A 19,458-nucleotide genomic window follows, 5' to 3' on the forward strand; every position below is an offset into this window, starting at 1 on the left:
TTAAGCCATTGCCACTGTTAAGTCTTAACAATTCTTAACAAGCCACTGTTAAGTCATTTAACTGAAATTAATGTTGGATATTATCTCTATTAAAATTGGATCATCCCTACTTTTTTTTAAAAAAATTACACCAACAGTTAAATCTTCATTATATTTTTGTACTTCTACCTTAACTATTTTGTTTCAAATTCTCTGTATCTTAAAAGAGGACTGTAAATGATTACTGAAAAAGGTAAGATCAGAGGAGAAACAGTTTAGAAGAAAACTTTCCTGTTATGAATAGAAGATCAATTATAGAAATTTATCTTTCATGACCCATTAAAAAAAAGAAAGATTTGGAAGAAGCATACAAATACAAAGTCTCCAAATACTACCTTTAGAAAATAATAATTTGCCAAGAAATTTTATTAAGTGATGGGGTAACTGATGAGCAAATTCCTTGCTTTTCTAGCACTTACTACAGTTCCTCACTGAGAGCCTGTTAATGTATTAAAATATGGCTTCCTTGAAAGTAGGCTCCATATCTTTTCCTCCTGTAACTCTCCCATGGCTTTTAGCACTATGCTTTACGTATAGCAAAACGTTATTTTTAAGTTAATATTAATGTTTTTCAAAATTCAAAAATAATCCAACTACCAGTATCGTGTGAATAGGGCAATGATAATTTTTTAAATAATCTGTATCTCTGGTGGTTCAACCTTTTCAAAAAGTGTCTTATTATAAATACAGTTCACTTATTTTAGAAATTATTGAAAATACAGATAAGTACAAAGAAAATAGAAATCTGTCCCATATTCAAAGAGAATCATGGTTGACATTTGAGAATGTCCTTCCATTATTTTTTTATGCTAACAGTTACGGTGAATTTTTTTTTTTTTTTTTTTTACAAAATGGAATGTTACTTATATCAACTTAAAAAAATTTCAAACATAACTAACTGCATTTGTTTACTTTAGGGAAAAAACACTATCAGCAAAATAAATAAAAATCTTTTCAATAAAAAATACTTCAGTTCTACAGGTCTAACATCATTCCTGTATGTGCTAATATAGTATGCATGCACATTAAAGGAAAAAACTATTCTGTAAAAAGTTCTGTAAAATACAGCAGTACCACTACTAAAAATCAATTTTGCAATTAACAAAGATTTTTTTTAAACATCTTTGAGTATAACTGCTTTACAATGTTGTTAGTTTCTGCTGTATAACAAAGTGAATCATCTATACGTATATATACATCCCCATATCCCCTCTCTCTTGCACCGCCCTCCCACCCTTCCTATCCCACCCCTCTATTAATATTTTTAATTTGCTACTTTTTAACAACTAAAACCATACCACGCGTGTGACACTGAAATTCAAAGGTAAGTAGTTTACATGTTTTTTAAAATAATGCCATTAATTTTATATAAATATGGAGAAAATGATATGGCTTTACCAACAACAATAAAACCTCATGACTAACTTTTCAGATAACCGACAAAAGTAAAAGTAAAAAAAAAATCAAATTGTATCGCCCCATAATTGATTCAATTAATGTACCATTCTCTATAAGATGTATTTATTTAGAAAAACTTTATAAGTATGTAGATTACCTACCTGTAAGCTCTTCTTTTGTTTTATCAGCTTCGGATAATTGAGTGTAAATTTGGTTTCTTTCTCCTTCTAGGGTTTTTAAAGAAGCTCTTAACTTCAAAGAATGGGAGAAGGAGAAGGAAGAAAAGCAACATTAATCAATTATACCAAAAAAACAAAACAATCTCAATACACCATCCCAATCCCTTGAAGCTCTTTTACACTCTGATGAAATTATTGCCTAGACTACACAAACCAACAATGTAGCTTCCATCCTGGAAAGTTAGCAAAGTCATCAATAGCTGTAAATCTCCAAAAAGGAACAGAGAAGATCAGGGACAGATGCTTGAATAGTGGCTATCTGCTTTCAGCACGTAAGATTTTTTTTTCGTTTTTTGTATTTTTGTGGGTTTTTTTCCCCTGCAGTAGAAGCTTTGGAGTCTTAATGACTGGACCGCCAGGGAAGTCCCAGCACATAAGTGTTGATTAAAGCAACCTTCAAACTACATTACCAAGACTTCACATAGATCAATAAAGATCAGGATACCACTATTAGGATGAAAAAGGTTAGGGATAAACCACAAGAAAATGAATCTAATACCTACTTCTCAAAATAAGATATTAGGCAATAGAGGATCAGAAAATACTGAGACCAGAGGATGAAGAATGCACAAAGAGAGAAGTATGGGAGAATATATAGTAAACATTCTTAATATATTCCTTATCCAAAGAAATGAGTGTATACCTTGAAAAATTTTATGATAAATTCTAAAAATTAACAATATGAATTTTATAATAACAATAGTTACTATAAAAAAGAAAAAAGCAATTGAAGAAAATTCTGATCACTTCTAAAAATTCTATCACTTCATGGTAACTATAAAATGGACTTTTAAAAGTTACTAGGACATATGGATGTTTATTTCTTTGTCTATATTCTTTACATTTCTGTAGTAATGCAAACCTTAGCAGCATGAATCAGTTTCTTCAAAGCTCCTTTTGGTTGATTATCTATAGTGAAAAACAAAAACATAATAATAAATTGAGAAAACAGTGCAATGCCACAACAGACATTCAAATGATTTCATTAGTTCACTCAACTAGAGCCTTATAATCCCTCTTCTTGCTACAATAAAGAATTTAATATAAGGCAGAACAGCCTCGAACCTGCTCCCAGGAAGCTAAACTAAAAAAGCACTGGAAGTACCATAGTATCATCTAACAAGGTTCTTCACCACTAACTCCAAGAACAGAGTTATAACAGGGATTTGGTATTCACCTAAATCCAGCCCACCGTCTCAATTATTCTTAGAATCCTTCAGCATACAAAATATGAGTGGAATTGTACTCCAAATTAAAATAACATTAAAAAGCATGAGTTTTCTCATTAGAAAAAGAATTGTTTCTTACAAGATAAAGCAGAAGTGAAAAAGTATAAACAGAACTATACGTATTTACTTTGAAATGTACTTTTCTTCCAACACATTAATGCTATCATCAAAGAAAATCTTTTAAAAAATCACACCTTCTCCTTAATATTTGTTAATTATACAGGGGATGGAGGGAGAGAAATGAGAAAGGGCACAAAAGTCAGAAGAACTATCATTGGGGGAAACTGGATGAAGATACATGAGACTTCTCTGTACTGCTTTTACAACTTTCTGTGAGTCTATAATTATGTCAAAACAAAATGTTCTTTTTTTAAGTCAAAGGAATTGGTTTGAAAATACACTAAGTGGCTACAGTGAAACTAACTTTTGCTGAGTTTCCAGACTGCAACCGGCAATGGCAATAAGAATTTGAGATGGCCAAGACTAAAGTACTGTAAACATCTGAACCATCTAAAAAAAGAGGTATCCTGAGGCATTCATTTATATAACACTCGTTTTTCAAACTACTCACCCAGCCATTTGATCAGTTTACAGTACAGGGAAAAACAGGCATGGAAATGATTATGACGCAATGTGAAGAGTGCTGTATGTACAACATATAAAAAGAACAGAGAGGAAGAAGACTGAAGGTCTATCTGAGGGGCTGAAAAAAGATTTACTGAAAAGGTGTTATCCCAGCCGAAACAACCATAAGGGATAGTGAGAGAGGGACAGAATATTACACAAGTATATAAAGAACATGGTGCACATGGGGAACTAAAAGGAAATACAAGAGCCAGTCATCGTTTTCGGTAAAAGAGGGTAAGTCATGACTTAATACCTAAGTGCGCACCATTCCCTGAATCACTCTTCATTTCCAATTCCAAGTTATCATCATCTGTTATGTCTTCTCCAAGCACAGCAGCCCAGTCTTTCATCTTTTGTAAGCGCTCAGTCAGAGACTTGACATTTAGCAACAGGGGAAAAAAAGAGAGAGGGTAATACCTTATGCTAACAGCTTTACAACTTCTGAATGCATAGTTGTAGTCTAAAAATCAATCCACACAGATGACGGTACAGGAGCTCTTATTCTCCACCTGGCATAAAATATGTAAACACTCTCAAAAACTAACATTTATTTACTATTAAACTCTGCAAGTTAAAAATCAAAACTGGTTATTCCTATAATCAAATACAATACTTGATAATGGCCCATTTTTGCTAAAAGTATCACATGACTATAAAGCAACAAAACATTTCTTACGTGATGTTTCTCACTTGCCATAGTAAGAGTGGTCATTAACATGAGAGTCAATTTTGTGTGAAGTCAAACAAATCCTCAAGTGAGGTACATGATATATAAAAAAATCACAGATTTCACAGATTCAATTTATTCAAGTAAACAACTAGCTGAGGAGCTCAACTGACATAAAGAAAAGGAAATTATAAAAGAGAATCTGAATTGGAACATTAGAGGTTTTCCAACAGTACTTTTTTGAATTTTCTTAAATAAAGGAAGATTTTCTTAAACCATAGAGAATAAAATAGACTGTCCCACATATTTCTGTGGAAGGACCCACCTAAAAAAACCCATTCTGCTCTACAATTTCCACCCTTCGATCTCCTCCCTCTTGAGTTCCAGGCACAAATATCATGGCCTACAACTTTGAGTAGAGCTTGAGATTAGCATCTCATTCTTGTTCTGTTAGGAAGAGTCCCAAGTTCTTTAGTAGAGTAAGTTTAGGGAAAAAAACAAAAAAAATAAAACAAATTATGAATACAAATCCTAAAGATGGAATCTTAAAAACATCCTTAGTAGCAACGTAAATAGCATAAATGTATAGCTTCCAAGATGAAAACATCCACTCCATTGTGCAGATTACAGAATGCTAATTGTACAGCTTATTACTTAGTATTTACACTTGAGTATCTGTTTGCAGTTTGAAAGTATAAGATTTAAAAGGGTAGGCAGATGGACATATATACACTACCAAATGTAAAATAGATAGCTAGTGGGAAGCAGCCGCATAGCACAGGGAGATCAGCTCGGTGCTTTGTGACCACCTAGAGGGGTGGGATAGGGAGGATGGGAGGGAGATGCAAGAGGGAGGAGATATGGGGATATATGTATATGTATAGCTGATTCACCTATAATGCAGAAACTAACACACCATTGTAAAGCAACTATACTCCAATAAAGATGTTAAAAAAATAATTAATTAATTAAATTTAATTAAATAAAAGGGTAGGCAGGAAAAAGTGGTAGGAGGGAGAGACGGGGTGTAGGAAAAAAAAAATCAACAAATCCGAATAGTAATATCAACTAGTTTATTCCTATTGGAGTCAAATTTCAATTAGATTTACTTAAAGTATTCCTCTCTGTAAAAGTACATGTATCAGTTAATCTAGTATTAAAGACATTCATCTAATACACATAACCTCATTTGTCCAGTTTATAAAATTCTTTCCAACCTCTTCTTATCAACAAAAAAAGATGACAATCTTAAGATAAAAGGTAAAATCCAATATCCTTTGTCTTTCTTCACTAAATACCTAGGCTAAAATACAGAGGAGAGAAGAAAAAAGGACACAGGGAATATAGATGTATATATACTACAAATCTACAAAGTCTTCAAGGAACATTAGGCAGCAAGGATATCAACACTGGTACAAATTGGAATGTATGCCCAAAAGTACACTTCCTCAAATTTGGCCAAATAAATTATCAAAATAAAAGCTGCTAAAAACAAAAATTTTCAAATTCCATAAATTAGTATAAAATTCTAGCTTAACTCATTCACTAAACCAGCAGGGTCATTTACCTTCATCTGATTTTCTTTATCACATAGAACTTGTTCCACATGTACTTTGGAGTCTTCAAATGTTATTTTCTGTTTATTAAGTTCATTCACTTGCTCTCTCCATTCTTCAGCTTCTTGTAAAAGCTAAAATTCAAACCCCAAATAAAAAGAAAAGCAACTCATATTATCTCATCATACTTATGTGTAGGTACACTTATTTATATATCTAAGGTGTATCATTAATAGAACCTCACAAAAAGGAAAAGTACCTCATTATCTTATCATATGTAGGTGTAGATGCACTTATTTATATACCTAGGTGTACCACTAATAAATATACAACACAATGTGTTACTGAGAAGGGAGAGAGAAAGGGAGGGGGGGAAGGAGAGAGGAAGGAAAGGAGGAATGGAATGAGGAAAGAAGGGAAGGAAGGAAAGCGGGAAGGAAGGAAGGGCTCCTGTTTTCAAAGAACTTTCAAAACAGGGGTAAGGCAAAATAAGACACTTAAACATTCTTCAACTGATTTACATAATAAACTTATATCAAATAAAAAGGTTTCTAAGACAAACATATTTGTTAGATTTGGCCATTCCTTATATCCCATATAACATGCCATACCTTACTTGTATTAAAATTTATTTTTTTAATCATGTGCCATTTTGTGGTTAATTAACCTTCAGAATACCATTAATCTAGAACAGGTCAAATTCTGCATAATCTTTTACTGTATATACTTTTACAGGAGAGGAAAGATTTTCTCAACATGAATAAAAGATAAAGATTGTTATAAAAGATAAACTTAACTACATACTGCTTAAAAGCTTTGCAAATCAAAAAATAACAGAAATAAAATTTAAAAACAAGTAACGAGAAAGAAATTCTTATATATACCAAAGCGTTAACAACCTTAACATGCAAAGAGCTCTTAGAAGTCATTAAGAAAAATAGCCCACCCCAAAAAAAATAGAATCAGCAAGCAATTTACAAAAGAATCACACCATATATATATATATATATATATATATATATATATAAAAGGCCAATTTTATTTAGTCTTTAAAACTCTATTCTATCAAATAGTAATTACTGGGTTTCTCTGAAAAACTAAGGCTTCATTAGCATATTCCCTAGCACAAGAAAAACCAATCCTTCTCCATGCATGTATAATAGAATAAGACAACACTGACAGATTAAAAATAAATAAGAATTGAAGAATGAAAGATTTGGTGATTGGCTGGTCTCTAGTGATTTACTAAAGACACTGCATACACAGCATGCAGTCTTATAAGGTTAAAGAAGGAATGTGTTAGAACATGGAATCAGTGAATACAGAATAGTTTATTTCAAGAACTCTGGTGATTAAAAAGGAATTAGATGAAAGCAGCTATAAAGAGTAAGACAATCTAGGTGAAATTTTTTTTCAAGGTACAAAAGGTCACTTTTGATTATATTGATAACATAGCAAAATTAACACAGGGTGTACTTTCTCCTGAAATCTACTAAGATGACAGTAAAGAGGTTTAAGGGAAAAAAAGCATAAACCCTCAAGGAAAAAGAGAAAACGTGATGAGGAAAAAGATAATTCTAGAAGAGGAAAGTGGAAAGAGATGGAAGCACAGTAAAAGACCAGACAGAAGTGAAATCTAAGGCAGAAGATGGGAGACTCTAAAAGCAGGTTGACTTGATACAACTCAGAATGGCTTATGATTTGGAGGTACAAGTACTACGGTATATGTGGAATGAAAAGAGGAGGAAAGCAGTTAGAAAATCCCCTAAGTTCTCCCCGCACACATATACACACACTCTAATGCTCAATCCATCCCTCTCCCCCACACATACCACTGTCTTTCACATGCATGCACACATGTACGTGCATAGGCACACTCACACACATACACACACACCTGGCAAGAACCTGGAAGGTTATTCTCTGGAGAGCTAGAATCTGAAACTCTGGGACACCTGACCCAGGTAAAGGTGTGAGTAACAAGCTGAAAACATAAAAGCATTAAGCAAAAGTTGACTTACTGAAATGAAGAGTGAGATACCAGCCCTCCTTACCTCACTAAGCTGCTTACCTCACTGCTGGCAAACAGGCTTATACCTCCCAAATGGGAACTATGGAGGAGTCATCCCTGTGGAAAATGGTCTTTGAATACCAACAATCAGGGATCCTCCAATGAAATACCCTAGCCAGATTACCCTATGGAGGGGTCCACAAAAAACACACACAGGGCTTCCAATTAGATTTGGAGAGCTTCACTATTAAATGAGCAGACACCCAAGAACCATCAAATACCTGAAAAAAGAAACTCTTAGATAAAAGACATAGACTAAAACAGAAAATAAAGGAGCTCAAAGGAAACAAGGCAACTCAGGGAAAAACTTGTCAAAAAAGAGAAAAAAAAAACCATAATATCCTCAGCAAAGTAAGACACTGCATCCATGAAACCAGAAAAAGGCATAAGCAAAACAAAGAACTCTTAAAAGTGAAAAATATCAGAGAATAAGTGAATGAAAGTTCCACAGACACAAAGAAACCAAAATAGACATTTTCAATAATTTCATATATCATACAAAATACACCCCAAAAAGTATGAAATAATTTAAGTAAATTTCCCAGAACTGAATCAAGAGCAAGTTTCCAGACTGAGAGTATCCAACAAATGTATAGAAAAAGACCCACACTAAGGCACACCATCATGAAATTTTAGAGAACTGGAAACAATGAAAGATATTAAAATTTTCTACCGGAGAAAAGAGTAGGTCACAAAAAAGGTTCAGTAATCCAAATAGCATTTCACTTCTCAAAAGTAATACTGGAAAATGAAGACAATAGAGCAATTATGTCAAAATATCAAGAAAAAAAAATTTCAACCCAGAAGATACCCAACCAAAATGTTAACAGTATGAAAGAAGAAGACAGTCTAAGTCATGAAAGTTTTTTAAAAGTTACCTCCTATACCTTTTCTCAGGAAGCTAATCAAGGGAATTCACCACATAAAAGCACAGGTAGGACACAGGAAATAAAAGATCTAACACAAAAGAAAGACAAGGGAAAGGATGGGGGTGAAGTGAAACCTCAGAACAGCAGAAGTATAACAGACCTAGAGAACAAGTTCCTACTGGACCAGGAGGATGGAAGACCCCAGGAAGGACTGCTTCAAGGAAAAAATGAAATTAATAGATTAACCAAAGCGTTTGAACACGTAAATATTTACATAATCTCTAAAAGAGATATATATGATTGAACTACAGATGAATTACAGATAGGTATAAAAAGAAGACAATTATTAACTCTAGGGCAAATAAAATGTTGAGTGAAACGGCATATGTAATCAGAGCACACCATGTGTCTCAGCTGTAATATTTAGAAAATCATAAATAATGTAATCATTAAAAAATTTTCCCACTGAAAAGTTATAACTGTATCGGGAGAACAGTTGGAGAGGAAATATATTTGGGTATGTGGCAGTGTACACATATGTGGGGAGGAAGAAGGTAAAAGTTAAATCCTCATTAGATCTGCCACAACAACTGCTTCTGTCTTCAGGGCCCAGACACACAGCTGCAATAACTCTCACGGTATTCTCTGCCCTCCTTCAGTCTGGCTTTGAAGATTTGTGCTAAATGTTATTTGTTATTATTATTATTAAAATGCTGAGTGCCCGGGCTTACTTTCACTCCTGGGGGAAGAGGGTTCCAGGAATACAGACCTCTGTATCCTATATAAAAGAGACACCATAGGATACATAGGAGATTGTCCTGATCTTGTGGTATCCAGAAAGAGCCTACTTTTGCCCCTAGCATGGGTCAGTCATGACTATGCCCAGAACGTTTATAATTACATACTCACAAGCTGGAGTCCGTTTACAGTACAAACCTGTTTCTGGCTTTCCTGAAGTTGAGAATTTTCACTCAAAGCCTCTTTTATAGCTACCTTAAGTCTTTCTTCATTCATCTGAAATATTTTGAAGGTTGTTTTGGCCTAAGTAAAATACAACATATTGAGATTATAAGAATTAGTTTAATACAATAGCTCTTTTTTACACACACTCCCTAACATGGAATTAAAGTCAAAAACATGCCAATATTAATAGGAGAGGCAGCATGCTGTAGCAGAAAAAAAGTCTGGCCTAGACTCAAGGTCTAGTCACTCAAGGTCTAGTTGCTCTACCACTAACTTGCCACATGACCTTGGACAAATGATTTAACCTCCTGTAACCTTCTATGTACTACGCGGCAAATTCTGTTAACTTTCTACTCTCTGTCTCTCTTACCAGAATTTAAAATCCACAAGAGCCTTTCTATTTTGTCTACTAATATTAAGTGCCAATCACCTTCAGCAGTGACCAGTACATAGCAATGGCTCAATAAATACTGTCCAATGGAAAAAATGAACTTTCCTCAGATACCCTGTATTTTTAAAATATATCTGAATTCTATCATTATAGCTTATTCTTTAATTATAAAAGTAATAGTAAAATGTAAGTGATTTTCAAAAGCAACAGAGCTATTAAAGTAATTCAACTTACTTCAGATACTTGTGATTTGAGGGACTTTGATTCATCTTCTAGGGACTGTATCCTTTTTGAAATATCCGCCAACTAAAAAGGCAGTATAAATCAATAAACAAGTATATACTAAACTCCTCCAGTTTCCAAGATGCCATATATATTAACTATATTATTAACCTAACACTTTTGCTCCAAAAGTGAGGGTTCAAATTAAGAAACATTCTCAGCCATATGCTTAAAGGGATTTCATACAAAAGTTACATAACAGTATTTCAACTCATCTTTAATATTTCGTAACACTTAAGTTATATAGGCACAAAAGAAGTCCACTAGCATCATATCTTACTAAATAATCTCACACACATCAAGATCCTCCTTAAGACAGATTTTAAAGTAGAAAGACAAATAAAGGAAAGTTAAAGTTCTTAATACAAGTTTTGAGTAATTTAAAAAAATCCACTATGTATGTGACTGTTCAACTTAAATTATTTGTGTGAGCTACTTCCATAGTGCAAATAGAAAATTTCTATAAGAATATGAAAGAAATGTAACATAATAATGGTAACCTCTAACAAATGAAAAGAGCTAGTGGATCTGGAAATTTTTATTCTCCAATTTACAGCCTTCTGTACTCTTTGGATTTCTTTTTTTTTTTTTTTTTTTTACAGTGCATGTAATACTTTAACCAATATCATATCATTTTTTTAAACTCAATAACTTTCTTTTTCCTACAGTTTCCTAAAACACAAAAATCTTACCAATTTATCTTGTTCTGAATGTTTAGATTTCTCTTCTTCTAACTCTTTTTCTAGAATGAGTATTTCATCCTCAAGTTCAGATGTGGACCTAGTCAGCTTTTCACAGACTGCCTAAAAGAGGAAGCCAACTTTATAAGACTGACATGAGAAGTTTTGGTCAAGATAAATCAGATGAGTGTAATCAAATGCATATACTATAAGTTAAATAAGTCTAGTTTATATATTTGTTCATTTTTATAACACTGAAATAACAGCAATACTAGCAGGTATCGCAAATTTTTTCTATAAAGAGACAGAAAGTAAATATTTTAGGCTTGAAGGCCACATAGTTTCTGTCCCAGCTATTCAAGTGATATGCATATGTAGTGAGAAAGCAAAGGCTATATGTAAATGAATGAGCATGGCTGTGTTTCAATAAAATTTTATTTACAATAACAGGTGGAGAGCTCAGAGTGTAGTTTGCCAACTTCTGCTCTAAAGCATTGTAAAAGAAACCATAAGAAAAAAACCAAATTTAATATAAATACATAAAATAAAAAATAAATTCAAAAAACAATCAAAATAATATTCTACACTGAATTAAGACATATCTTCTGTGACCTTTTTAATTTAAAATGATTAGTTGTTGGATTATTCCAATTGGATTTTAAATACTGTAATAAACATACCTCTGATATTTGTGATCCTTCAACAAACTTGTTAAAAAAAAACCAAAAGAATCAAAGAATTTAATGTAGGCCAAAATAAAAGTAGCACAAGTACATACGATATCATACTGGTTAAAAAACTCATTTACATATATATATATATATATATATTTCCCCAAATTTGACTATCTGAATACGAATATATGAATTCTATGAATTCTCTGACTTGAATCAAAATTACTCTATTGTTTTGATTTTATCTATAGATTCAAACATCAATTTTTGTAATTATATCACATTATAGTTTATATTCAACTATGTTTACCAATCTTGAAAATAAACACTATATGTTTTAAAAAATTACTAAAATTAGAGGAAAACTTCCAAAATATTCATTATAAAGTAAAAATTTAGCTAATTTTATGGCCAGATTACATAAATTCAATGCCTGAGAAAAAATTGGTGTGTTTTATTTTATCCACAACATGACAAAGCTTGAGTAAATATTTTTGCTTTCCAGTTTTTGCTGGTTTGTCAGCATGCTAAATTCCTTATAAAATTATCTTTTAATCAATCTAATAAATTACTACCATAACAGCAGTTAAAACAGAGGGTCAACAAATAAAATACAACAATTTCAACAAGTTCTTAAGAATATTAATAGGTAACAAATGAAGAAAGAAAAGGTTAAGAAATTAATTTCATTTGGAATTCAATTTATAATTTCCTTTGGACTCTACTAAGAAATTCTGATTCATGATACATATGCTTTGTGATGATTACAGACATCAGTGACTGAGAACCGCCAAGCTGAACTGACTGAACTCGTACAACAACGGTACAAAGTCCATTGTTTTCTACTTTAATATTAGTATGCTTTTTACATTTCCATCTCTAAAGAAATTGCTATTACTTACCCTAATCTGTCATAGCTTAGCTAAATGACAAATTATCACAGTTTCCTTCCTTACTATTACCTAAATCATGCCTCACTCAGGAGAGCTGACTCTTTATCTCTTCCAAACTCCACATTCAGTGGCATCATGTTGGTACCTTGAAATTGGTCAAGGTGGGAGTATTTACACAACAGAACCCAGCAAATGCTACAAACAAAAGCTCCTGCTTTCTAAAGAGCCAGTTGTTAAACATTTACCAGCACACCACTGTGTATAACATAAATCTTTGGTCTAATTCTAGTCAGCTCCTAATACATTGGTATGAGGTAAAGGCAAGTACTGCCTCAACTTACATAATTTTTCATTACCAACTATTCCTAAATTTATGAAAATAAATCCTATTTTTCCTTCCTAGAGCAAACTGAGTCAAAAAAGAAATGGTTACCTTAATACGCTTCCCAGGAATGAAGAATCAAGAGCTTCTACATAGCTCTAGGTTACATTGAACTGAGTATGCTTCACTCAAAACAAGTTATCAACAAGAGCTCAAATTTTTAAAATACCTTATGCTACTTACTAATATTCTGTTTCCTATATTTAACTTCTTAAGTTTTAACATCTAGAGATACTCTTTCACATTTCCTTTGAAATGTGAGTTTTGAGAAGATACATGACTTTCAAAATTTATGTTATTTAGTAAGAATCTTCCCCCTAACTTTTATAATTATACTATTTGTTTTTACCTCCAAACTTTGTGCTTCTGTTGACTCCTTCTCAAAGCTGGCATCCTTTAAAGATGACTCTAAGCCTTCATACTGAAAGAAAGCAACACTGTAAGTAAAAGGGCCGTAAATTTTATTCCAAACTACACCTGCCCTATGACCCACCAATTCCATGAGAAGGAAGAGTAAATCCTCACTGCAGAAAGATAACATTGCCCCCAGTTTCAAATTTACCACTATAATTTCTGTTATACTATTACTGATACTCAACATAAAATAATCTGGCATTCAAGAAAACAAGAGCTGACTGAGAACCAAGAGAAAAAAATGAGCAAGAGAGCAGACTCTTGGAGGATTCAGGTAATACAGTTCTCCTTCAGACATTAAAATAAGTAAGCTTGATATGTAAGGGGAACCAAAATAATTAAACCAGAAAAAAAGAACTACAAAAACGCCACACAAACTTTAGAACTGAAAAAGGAAATAAATGAAATTAAGATGGTTTAAAAGATGATTAGACGCAGATGAAGACAATTAGTGAAATGGAAGCTAGATTAGAAGAAAACATCTAGACTGAAGTGTGAACAAAGAGATAAGAAACCCAGAAAAGAACATAAGAGATACATGGGATATAGTAAAAAACTAAAATACAAATATTTAAAATTACAGGAAGAGAAAAAAAAGAAAGCAATAACAATATTTGAAAAGGTTATGATCAAGAGTGTTACAAAACTAAAGAAAGTCATTAAGCCACAGATTCTAGAACATCATGAAGCCCAGGGATGATAAATAGAAGAAACCACATCTAGACAACTAGTAACGCTGCTGAAAATCAAAGATAAAGAGAAAATCATAAAAGTAGCCAGATAGTTTCTTATAAAGTTATACAATACCTGCCCTATGACCTACCAATTCTAATACTAGATATTTACAAAAGAGAAATGAAAACATATACCCCCCCACACACACACACACAAAAAGATAGAATGATCATAGCAACTTTATTCATAATAGCCAAAAGCTAGAAATAACCACATTAAGTGGTAAGTGGATAAAAAGAATTGTGATATGTTGATGTAATGCAAATTTACTTGCAAGTTAAAATTAAAAAACTACTAGTATATGCAACAACATAGTGAATCTCAAAAATACAATGCTAACTGAAAAAAGGCAGAAACAAAAGAGTCTGATTTCATTTATACAAACTCTGAAACAGACAAAAACTAATTTATGGTGATAGAAATAAAAACAGTGGTTGCTGGCAGGGGTAGGGGACTGAGTGAAAATGAGCACAAGGGAAATATAAGGGTGATAGAAATGTTTTATGTATTGATGGAAGTGGTAGCTTCATGGGTGAATATACCTGTCGAAATTCACAGAACTGCATATTTAAGAATGTCCTTTTTATTATATGAAAATTATACCTCAATTTTTAAAATTGAAAGAGAAAAAATACAAAACAAGATCACCAAATTGCAATAAAACTTATAGCTGACTTTGACCCACAAACAACATGCCAAGGAAAAAAATCAGTAAAATGAGATGTCCAAAGTGCTTAAAGAAAATAACTGCAACTGCCAACTCAGACTTCTATAAACAGCATTATACAAAATGGAGAAATAAAGACGTAATCAGACAAACAAAAACTAAGAGAATTTATCAACAGTATATTCCAGAAAAGAAAAGACCAGGAAGTTTCTCTATCCTTCAGGAGGAAGGAAAATCATCCCAGATAGAAGGTGGAAACGAAAGAAAGAATAAAGAACAATGGAAAGAATAAATGTGTGGATAAATCCAAATGAATCTTGACTGTTTCAAAGAATAATAAAACGATTTGGAGGTTTATATAAAGTCAAAATACAGTGCAACAGGGCTTCCCTGGTGGCGCAGTGGTTAAGAATCTGCCTGCCAATGCAGGGGACATGGGTTTGAGCCCTGATCTGGGAAGATCCCACATGCCACGGAGCAACTAAGCCCGTGTGCCACAACTACTGAGCCTGCGCTCTACAGCCAGTGAGGCACAACTACTGAAGCCCATGTGCCTAGAGCCCATGCTCCGCAACAAGAGAGGCCACCACAATGAGAAGCCTGCGCACCGCAATGAAGAGTAGCCCCCACTTGCCAAAACCAGAGAAAGCCCGCGTGTAGCAACAAAGACACAACGCAGCCAAAAATAAAAATAAATTAATAATGAGAAGAAAAATACATAAATAAAAGGGGGCAAGTGGAATTAAAGCATTCTAAGATCTTTGCATTATCCAGTAAGTAGCAACAGCACAAATTTATATTAGAATTTAATAAATTAAGGATACATGTTGCAATCTCTAAGGTAACCATTAAAAAAATAAAATCTATAACAAATGCATTGATGTAGAAAATATTGAATTAATAAATGACTATTTCAATCCAGAAGAAAACAAGAGAAGAGAAAAAGCCACATGGGACAGGTGGGTCAAATAGAAAATAAACAGTTAAGATGGTAGATTTGACCCCTAATAAATTAGAATTACATTAAATGCAAATGAACTAAATAATCTAATTAAAAGATGTTTTTAGACTGATTAACAAAAGCAAAACCCATCTGTAGGTTGTTTCCAAAAGAGACAGCTTAAATAAAAGTATATAATAAGGTTGAAAGTAAAATAATGGGAAAAGATCTACCACACAAATGTTCACCAAGTGAAAATTGGGATTGTTACACTGTATATCAGACAAAGTCAATTACAACAAATACAAAACAAAAAATGACAACCTTCAGAACGTGAGAAAATATCTGCAAACAAAGCAACTAACAAGGGATTAATCTCCAAAATATACAAACAGCTCATGTAGTTCAATTATCAAAAAAACCCAAATAACCCAATCAAAAAATGGGCAGAAGATCTAAATAGACATTTCTCCAAAAAAAGACATACAGATGGCCAAAAAGCACATAAAAAGATTCTCAACATCACTAATTATCAGAGAAATGCAAATCAAAACCAGAATGAGGTATCACCTCACACTGGTCAGAATGGCCACCATCAAAAAATCTACAAACAATAAATGCTGGAGAGGGTATGGAGAAAAGGGAACCCTCTACACTGTTGGTGGGAATATAAATTGGTACAGCCACTATGGAGAACAGTAGGGAGGTTCTTTAAAAAACTAAAAATAGAACTACGATATGACCCAGCAATCTTACTCCTAGGCATGTACCCGGAGAAAACCGTATTTCAAAAAGATACATGCACCCCAATGTTCATTGCAGCACTGTTTACAATACAATAGCCAGGACATGGAAGTAACCTAAATGTCCATCAACAGAGGAATGGATAAAGAAGATGTGGTACATATATACAATGGAATATTACTCAGTCATTAAAAAGAATGAAATAATGCCATTTGCAGCAACATGGATCGCCCTAAAGTCTGTCATATTTAGTGAAGTAAGTCAGACACAGAAAGACAAATATCATATGATATTGCTTATATGTGGAATCTAAAAAAAGGGGTACAGGGGCTTCCCTGGTGGCGCAGTGGTTGAGAGTCCGCCTGCTGATGCAGGGGACACAGGTTCGAGACAGGGAAGTCTACTCAGTACTCTGTAATGGCCTATATGGGAAAAGAATCTAAAAAAGAGTGGATATATGTATATGTATAACTGATTCACTTTGGTGTACACCTGAAATTAACATTACATTGTAATAAATCAAATATACTTCAATAAAATTTTTTTAAAAAGGAATTACTACAAATAAAACAGGGGTATTCATAATGATAAAACGGTCAATCTAACTAAGAAAATAATTTTAAACCTATATGCATCTAACATAGCCTCAATATACATAAAAATAATAAAACTAAGAGAAAAACAAATCTACAATATTAATGGGAAATTTTAACATATTTCTCTCAATAACCAATAGACGATATGAATAAAAAATTAACAAGTGACAATTTTTATATTTATATACCAATAAACTAGTAAATAAAATGGTATGGTATTGACACAAGGATAATAATATATATGTATGTATATTGTATACAAAACATTTACCAAAATCAATCTTATGCAAAGCCAGAAATTAAGAATCAACAAATAAAGGAGCGAAATCATACAAAGGATATTCTCTGAATTAAATATAATTAGGTAGAATTAGGCTAAAACTTAATAACAAATAAACTATTGGGAAATCCCCATATGTTAGGAAAGTAATAAATATCCTAACAAATAACCAATGTTTCAAAGAAAATATCACAATAAAATTTTTAAAATATTTTACACTGAATGATCAGGAAATCATGACATATCAAAACGAACAAGATGCTTTAATAAAAGCCAAACTTGCCAAGTAAATTATAACTTTAATGCAGAAATTATGAAAGAAGGCTAAAAACTCAATGATTTTAGTATCCATCCCAAGAAGTGATAAAAAAGAAAAGCAAGTAAACCAAAGAAAAGTTAAAAATGAAGTAATAAAGATAGTAATGAATTAGAAAGCAAATAAAGTAAAAAGAATCAACTGAGCCAAAAGATTGTTTTTTGGAAACACTAAAAAAGTTGCTAAACCACAGTCAAAGATAAGGTGACAAAGAGAGAAAGACAGACAATCAACCTACTGTCAGAAATAAAAGAGCAGACCTCTCTGAAGGTCCCACAAATGTTTAGAAAATAACAAGAGAATAAACACTATACCAGCAATGAGCAAATAAAAGATAATTTTTCAAAAATTCCATTTGCAGTAACATCAAAAAGAAAAAATACTTAGAAATAAATTTAGCAAAAGAAGTGTAAACCTAATACTCTGTGAACTACAAAATATTACAGAAATAAAGAAGACCTAAATAAATGGAAAGGCATCCCATATTCATGGATCAGAAGACATAATACTGCTAAGATGGCAATAACCCCAAACTGATCTACTGATTCAACATAAGCCCTATCAAAATCCCAGCTAATTTATTTGCAGAAATTGCAAGCTGATCCTAAAATTCATAGAAAATGCAAAAGGCTCAGAATGATCTTGCTTGAAAAGTTGGAGGACTTATACTTCCCAGTTTCACACCTTACTGCAAAGCTACACGAATCAAGACAGTGTGAAACTGGCATTAAGGATAGACATATAAATCAATGAAATACAACTGAGAGCCCAGAAATGCACCCTCACAATTATGGTCAACTGATTTTCAACAAGGATGCCACAACAATTCAATGGGGAAAGATTAGTCATTTCAACAACAGTGCTAAGACAACTGGATATCCACATGCCAAAAATAAAGCTGGACCCCTACCTACTACAATATACAAAAATTAATTCAAAATAGATCAAAGATCTAAACATAAGAGCTAATCACATAAAACTTTTAGAAGGAAACACAGATGTAAATCTTTGTGACCTTGTTTTAAGCAACAGTTTCTTAGAAATGACACCAAAAGCATAACCAACAAAAGAAAAAACAGATAAACTGAGCATCACCAAAATTAAAAAGTTCTATGCTTCAAAGATACCACCAAGAAAGTGAGGAGAACATGCCACAGAATAAGAGAAAATATTTGCAAATTACATATCTGATAAGGGGCTCATATCTATAATATATAAAGTTAGAACTCAATAACAAAGACAAATAACCCTATTTAAAAATAGGCAAAGGGGGCTTCCCTGGTGGCACAGTGGTTAAGAATCCGCCTGCCAATGCAGTGGACATGGTTTTGAGCTCTGGGCGGGGAAGATCCCATATGCCACGGAGCAACTAAGCCCATGTGCCACAAATACTGAGCCTGCACTCTAGAACCCACAAGCCACAACTACGGAGGCCGCATGCCACAACTACTGAAGTCCGCATGCCTAGAGCCTGCGCTCTACAACAAAGAGAAGCCACCACAATGAGAAGCCTACACACCGCAACGAAGAGTAGCCCCCGTGCACCGCAACTACAGAAAGCCTGTGTGCAACAACAAAGACCCAACGCAGCCAAAAATTAATTAATTAATTAATTTTTAAAAATTAAAAATAGGCAAAGGAACTGAGTAGACATTTCTCCAAAGAAAATATATAAATGCCAATAAGCAAATGAAAAGATGTTCAACATCACTAGCCATCAGGGAAACGCAAAGTAAAACCTCGCTGACACAACACTGTAAACCAACTATACTTCAATAAAAAAAAAAAAAAAAAAAAAAAAAAACC

The 19,458-nt window shown here is 33.0% G+C and overlaps 1 protein-coding gene across 9 annotated transcripts in view; it reads right to left on the reverse strand.

Moving 5' to 3' along the window:
* MIA2 (MIA SH3 domain ER export factor 2) overlaps positions 1–19,458 on the reverse strand; it is a 105,311-nt gene that overhangs the window by 38,188 nt on the left and 47,665 nt on the right. For 5 of the 9 annotated variants that reach the window (XM_024762029.1, XM_024762030.1, XM_024762026.1 and 2 more), the window contains 9 exons: positions 13,310–13,381; positions 11,692–11,718; positions 11,024–11,134; positions 10,284–10,355; positions 9,632–9,736; positions 5,767–5,889; positions 3,786–3,906; positions 2,539–2,585; positions 1,599–1,689 (listed from right to left, as the gene is read on the reverse strand). In XM_024762029.1, the coding sequence (XP_024617797.1) occupies positions 1,599–1,689; positions 2,539–2,585; positions 3,786–3,906; positions 5,767–5,889; positions 9,632–9,736; positions 10,284–10,355; positions 11,024–11,134; positions 11,692–11,718; positions 13,310–13,381 (769 nt within the window). The remainder of the gene's footprint in view (positions 1–1,598; positions 1,690–2,538; positions 2,586–3,785; positions 3,907–5,766; positions 5,890–9,631; positions 9,737–10,283; positions 10,356–11,023; positions 11,135–11,691; positions 11,719–13,309; positions 13,382–19,458) is intronic. The other 4 variants (XM_024762032.1, XM_024762033.1, XM_024762028.1 and 1 more) reach the window with 2 other exon arrangements.

The sequence above is a fragment of the Neophocaena asiaeorientalis genome, unplaced genomic scaffold, assembly GCF_003031525.2.
Source record: "Neophocaena asiaeorientalis asiaeorientalis breed wild unplaced genomic scaffold, Neophocaena_asiaeorientalis_V1.1 scaffold190, whole genome shotgun sequence".
NCBI classification, from domain to species: Eukaryota; Metazoa; Chordata; class Mammalia; order Artiodactyla; family Phocoenidae; genus Neophocaena; species Neophocaena asiaeorientalis.